We start from the raw sequence: 5,779 nt of genomic DNA on the forward strand, positions 1-5,779 counted from the left end.
CCAAGCTGGTTAGAAAGTAGTAGTTTATTAAAACAATGTTATATTTGATATAAAATCGCTTCATAGATCTAATGGCAGCATACAGACTGATCTGTGAGGTGCAGGTTTTAATTCCAGGGCAGATCAAAAATGTGTGATTTTTTTTAATCAAGATACGCAACATTGTTTGGGATCGTAATTTGTATTTGTTTATAAAATATGGTTTAAAAACAAACGATGAAAGGTCAAGTAATAATTACTAAGATTAAATATTTACTAATAAAACGTCACCTTGCATGAATTGAGTCATTTGATAAGTAATAAGTCTAAACATAGCACAAGTCGATAACCCGCCATTATACAGTAAAACAATCCAGTCAACTAGTAAGTAAAATAAACGACACAATGGAAGAAATATACGAAGAATTAAATATTTATACAAGCACAGAACATATAATAAATGAAGAAGATTATATAGTGAAATCGATTGGTGCTTTTGGTGTATGGCAAACCGGAGTCTGTTTATCCGCGATATCAGCAAGAATGCTGGCTATGTTAAACATATTCTCTATGTTGTTCCTGATACCATCAATAGACTTCAAATGTATAGATCCAGTGTTAACGGAAAATAATAGTTGTCATGATGATTGTGAGCTGTATAGTTTCGATAACGAAGTGTTTGAGCAGACAGTGATCTCTGAATTTGGATTGATTTGTGACGATGAGTGGAAAGGAAGTTTTATTCAAACGATATTGATGTTTGGGTTGTTGTGTGGTGTTTCGCTGTTTGGGTGGATTTCTGACAGGTAAGATATTAAACGACTGTCATATTATGTTAAATATTTGTTGCCCATGAAGTCTGCCGTGTATATAAATAATGTATGGTTAATTATTAGTAAGGGTAGCTAACCTTTGCTAAAGGGTAGCTAAAGTTGCCAATATTGTTATTTATGATCATAAGTTAACAGTCACTTTTAGCTCACAATTGGGCATTTTTTGGTTAGTAAGTTTTTTTTAAGCCTTGTTATGTACAATCTTTTGTTGCCAGATTTGGAGTTCCATATTTACAATGTATTGGTTTTATTTTCCCCAATTAAATCTATAATGTCTACGTTAAATCAACCTATTCATCTTTTTAATTGCCTCTTTACGTTTTTCAGATATGGACGCAGAACTGCTCTTCTAATCTGCACCTACACTAACATAGCCCTAATGCTGGCAGCACCGTTCTCACCAAACTATTGGTCATTCGTCACTTTAAGATTTCTAATTGGCATACCTTCCGGTGGCACTTTGATTGTTGGTATCGTCTACATTATGGAAATTGTCGGCCCCAAACACAGAGAAGTTGTAGGCACATTAGCTTTGCTTCCAGATGGTTTAACCCAAGCTTCGTTATCCCTCTTTGCGTACTATACAAGGAATTGGAGGATATATTCATTAGCATACACTGCTTTGTCAGTTATCCCATTCGTTCTTGTGTTATTTATACCAGAGAGCCCTAGATGGTTGATCTCAAAAGGGGAGCGTGATAAAGCGTATGCTGTAATGCTAGAAGCTGCTGAAAGGTATGTCTCATGCTTCAATTCCAAACTTATGTGATGAGCTAGTCTAGTATATAATAGACAGCAAAACCTATACGGTAGAGGTCATTTGCAGGATATATGTCATTATCGATGACATCAACAGGATTATAGTAATAAAATTCTTTTATATTTACTACAGACCTACAATCACCCTAAATGTTCTCCGATTTTTTCTTTAATATCGACTCCCGTGTACCACACATTTTATAAAACTATTTTGGTCCACACTTTTTATGTAGTAAGTAACAGAAGTATTGACGAACCAATTTTTTTTTCAGAAACAAATTAGACACATTGAATATCAGAGAAAATATAGACAAGGCACTATCAGAGATGAACTACAAAAATACCTCTAAAAAACCATGCTACTTGGATTTATTTGGAACTAAAGAGTTGGCTTTCAAAACATTTGCTTTGGCCGCAATTTGGACGTCGGCGGGGGCGTGTTTTCTGGGAATCAACCAATATATTACCTTTTTGGGGTCCAATGTTTTTATTGCCGTTGCTTTATTGGGATGTATACAAGTAAGTTCATTGACCTCAGATAAATATTAAATTCAAGCAGAATGGATAATAAGTAAAAAATAGCAAAAATTGTATGATGTATACAATCTAGATAGATGTTATCAATATCATATTGTACTCATTTACATAATTTACTTGCAAATACTAGCAATTTTTCATAAATAATCACACATATATTATAATTTTAATACAACGTAAATTGCTCTGCCAACAACAACATAAAGATCGGCTACTTGATAACACATCTGTTTTCGAGGAAGAACATTAACGCCTTCTATAGCGTGACTTAATAATAGTAGCAAGATTTAAATCTGAGCTCAACTACATCCTTTCACATACAAAAATCTTGTAATATAAATACCATACATATACGAGATACTGCCTGGGTAAATAGCACTATTTTGTCTATTATTAATGTCAGACAGGACGATTTAGTCAATGTTATGTTCCAGTTCCAGCTTAGTATAATAATATCAGCCCTGTATTATATACTGTCCCACTGCTAGGCACGGGCCTCCTTTACCACTGAGAGGGATTAGGCCTTAGTCAACCACGCTGGCCTAGTGCGGATTGGTAGACTTCACACACCTTCGAAATTCCTATAGAGAAACATCGTGAGAAAACCTTCTCAGATGTGCAGGTTTTCTCACGATGTTTTCCTTCACCGTTAAAGCGAACGATAATTCACAAAGAATACACACATGATTTTAGAAAAGTCAGAGATGTGTGCCCTTGGGATTTGAACCTGCAGACATTCATCTTCGCAGTCCGTTCCACACCCAACTAGGCTATCGGCTTAGTATAGTGCTATGATATACTTTGTAAATCAGTCACAGATGACGTCAATGTTGTTAGGGATATGGTATTTGCATTATTCATACAAAGAATTTAAATTCTTCTTTTTCAGATACCAATATGTCCCATAGCAATAATCTTGAACAAGATGTTCGGCAGGCGAATCATTATCGTTGCCTCTCTCCTCACAACCGGGCTCACCATGATTGCCCTGCTCTTCACACCGCAAGGCCACGCCGCTTGCATCATCTTCAGCGTCATTGGTTTCGCGTCTGCCACTATAATCTTTTGTATTATCTATATTTACACTTCTGAGCTGTTCCCCACTTCACTAAGGAATATGGGGTATGGTATGACATCGGCTGGGGCTAAAATTGGAGCAATGGCTGCACCTTTCATAGCATCTATCAATCCACATTGGATACCGTCGTCTATATTTGCAGTAATTTCGTTTTCTTCTTCTTTTGTTTGTATATTTTTGCCAGAAACTAAAGGAGTTAATTTGGATACGTAGTTTAATGTATATTTTTTATGTTTGTAAGTTATATTAAAATAAGGTTTGTATAATTTCTCAAAGGAAATATTTGATAATACAACGTTTGCGTATATTTTGTTTTGTAATTTACGTTCTTTATATAATTTAGTTTATTCTCATTCAGTTGTCATACGCCTAATGTTTATACTAAAATTATATAAATAGCCACACGACAATTATTGGCAAAAAAATTTCAGATTTTATATTAAAAAATTATCGTTGGGACGTGGTAATGCTAAATTTTAAGTCAGCATCAACAATCCATAATTGAAAACCGATTAGCAAAGCTCAATGACTACTCTAAATACTAAACTTAATACCTACAAGTAATTTATTGTAATAGAAAAACTAGACATTCAGTATTATAATGGAAAATTGCTAAAGTAAAATAACTTAATTTATCACACATTGGCGCAGGTACTTTAAATTATATTAACATCATCAAGCCTACAAAATAACTATTCAAGCCAATTGCAGTAATTCTAAGCAAATTAAAATGGCGTTAAAATACAACCGTCAGACATAAAACTAAGGTGAAAATAAATACTACATAATATGTGCAATTAACTCGACATACAGTCTAAGGGACTCATTTTGTGTAGGAGTCCTACAATCAGAAGTCACATAGGCATATTTTCATGTTATTTATAATGTTTTATTTGAATTTATTTTGTACATTACTTTGTTAGAATTATTGTATTTGGTCAATGCTTCGAGTTTATTTTTTATTGAACGTAAGTCGATGAGGATATTTGTATAGCTTGATCAGGAAAATAAAAAACCTCGCCATCTTGTGGAAAAATATGGAAATAACTTCTTAAATTCTGATTCTTAAAGCAAAAGTGGCGCCCACACAGCAAGTATTTTATTTTTCTACCAAGACTACACACAGTAGTGTACTATTTCTCAGCATCAAGAGGACAGCGTGCTATGCTTAAAGAGCCAAGTATAAACACATTCAATAATGAATAATAATAACGAAGTTATTGGTGTAAGTGATATGGAATTTGCATTGTACGTACAAATAATTGAAGTTTAATTTCATTCAATTTAATTTAAGTCATTTGAAGACGTAAAACTATCAGCATGTATACATTCAAAACAATAATTACTGTCCTCCAATTACGAATCGTCAACATCAATCACAACGAATCAAACATCAACTATAACAGTGCATTCTCTACCGTCGCGTCCTGGGACTTAGTTTATGAGGGTAAGACACGCGATGCAGTCGTAAGGGTATTGAATTAATTGTACGTGATGTGAACATGAACGCTTAGAGTTAAATTAAGGCTGAATAAGGATAGCCTGGTGGTAGCCATGGAGACTAATATCTATTTAGACTTGCAAAATGTGTGATGTTTTTACTTGTGACTAAACATTAAGATTACCTCTTTTTTGTTGCTTTGAATGACGAGACGAGCTTGCCGTTCGCCTGATGGTAAGTGATAAGATCACTCATAAACAGTAAAAACACCATCCAACACCTTGAAAAACAAAGTATTTCACTGCCCTGACCATCCTGAGACATGAGATGTTAAGTCTCATTATGTCCAGTAGTTAGTTACACTGACTACAATGTTCTTCAAACTGTAACACAACAGTGACTAACACTGTTACTTGACGGCAGATATAGACATTACGGTGGTACATGTATACCCAGGCAGAGTCTCACATATGAGACCTACCACCAGTAACTACCAGTCCCCCCTTGGTCCATAATTTAACTTATAGAAGGTAACATAATTTAACTTCACCTTGTGAAATATTGAAAAGGATTTATTTACATCTTGTATTAATTCTAATGGCGAAGTTTAATGGCTTCTTATGTTTACGCGAATGTTAGACATTGAAATAAAACTATTTATTTCTTTCTTTTCTTTTCTATTTACGACTTTTATCACCGTTATTTATAATATTATTGTCTCCCGACATTTCGAAGACTTAGCAGCCTTCGTGGTCACGGGTTGGTCGTCTGAAAAGTCAAAGTTACAATACCTACCTTTATTTTAAAAGTATACCACATTTAAAATATTTTTAATTGTTGACGGTCCAACCTACGCAAAATGAGCTCACAGAGTCTTGAATTTTGGCAGTCGGTCTTTCTAGTTCGGATTGAATTAAATTTAGAACAAGATCTTAGGCTTGTGCAAGCTTCCCACCATTTTCTCTATTGAAATTCGGATTCGGCAAGGATTTGTCGCTTATCTAGTCGCAGATAATTGGAGCCTTCTTCCGAGTGTTCAACATTTGCAGACCTGGAAGAGCGTTAGTGTTTCACGTCAGCTATATGTTCTTTTACGCGGGTCCCTATGATGGCAAAGTTTAAAAGTAAACACTATACTAGGAACAGACGTGG

At 34.6% G+C, this 5,779-nt stretch overlaps 1 protein-coding gene across 1 annotated transcript; it reads left to right on the top strand.

The window, feature by feature from the left end:
* Nucleotides 1-281: 281 nt before the first annotated feature.
* LOC115453326 (solute carrier family 22 member 15) lies at nt 282-5,294 on the top strand. The gene is made up of 4 exons (XM_030182017.2): nt 282-785; nt 1,140-1,547; nt 1,844-2,090; nt 2,998-5,294. The coding sequence occupies exons 1-4, from the start codon at nt 385-387 to the stop codon at nt 3,397-3,399; spliced, it is 1,458 nt and encodes a 485-aa protein (XP_030037877.1). The 5' UTR covers nt 282-384; the 3' UTR covers nt 3,400-5,294.
* The last annotated feature ends 485 nt before the right edge of the window (nt 5,295-5,779 follow it).

The sequence above is a fragment of the Manduca sexta genome, chromosome 20 (assembly GCF_014839805.1).
Source record: "Manduca sexta isolate Smith_Timp_Sample1 chromosome 20, JHU_Msex_v1.0, whole genome shotgun sequence".
NCBI lineage: Eukaryota > Metazoa > Arthropoda > Insecta > Lepidoptera > Sphingidae > Manduca > Manduca sexta.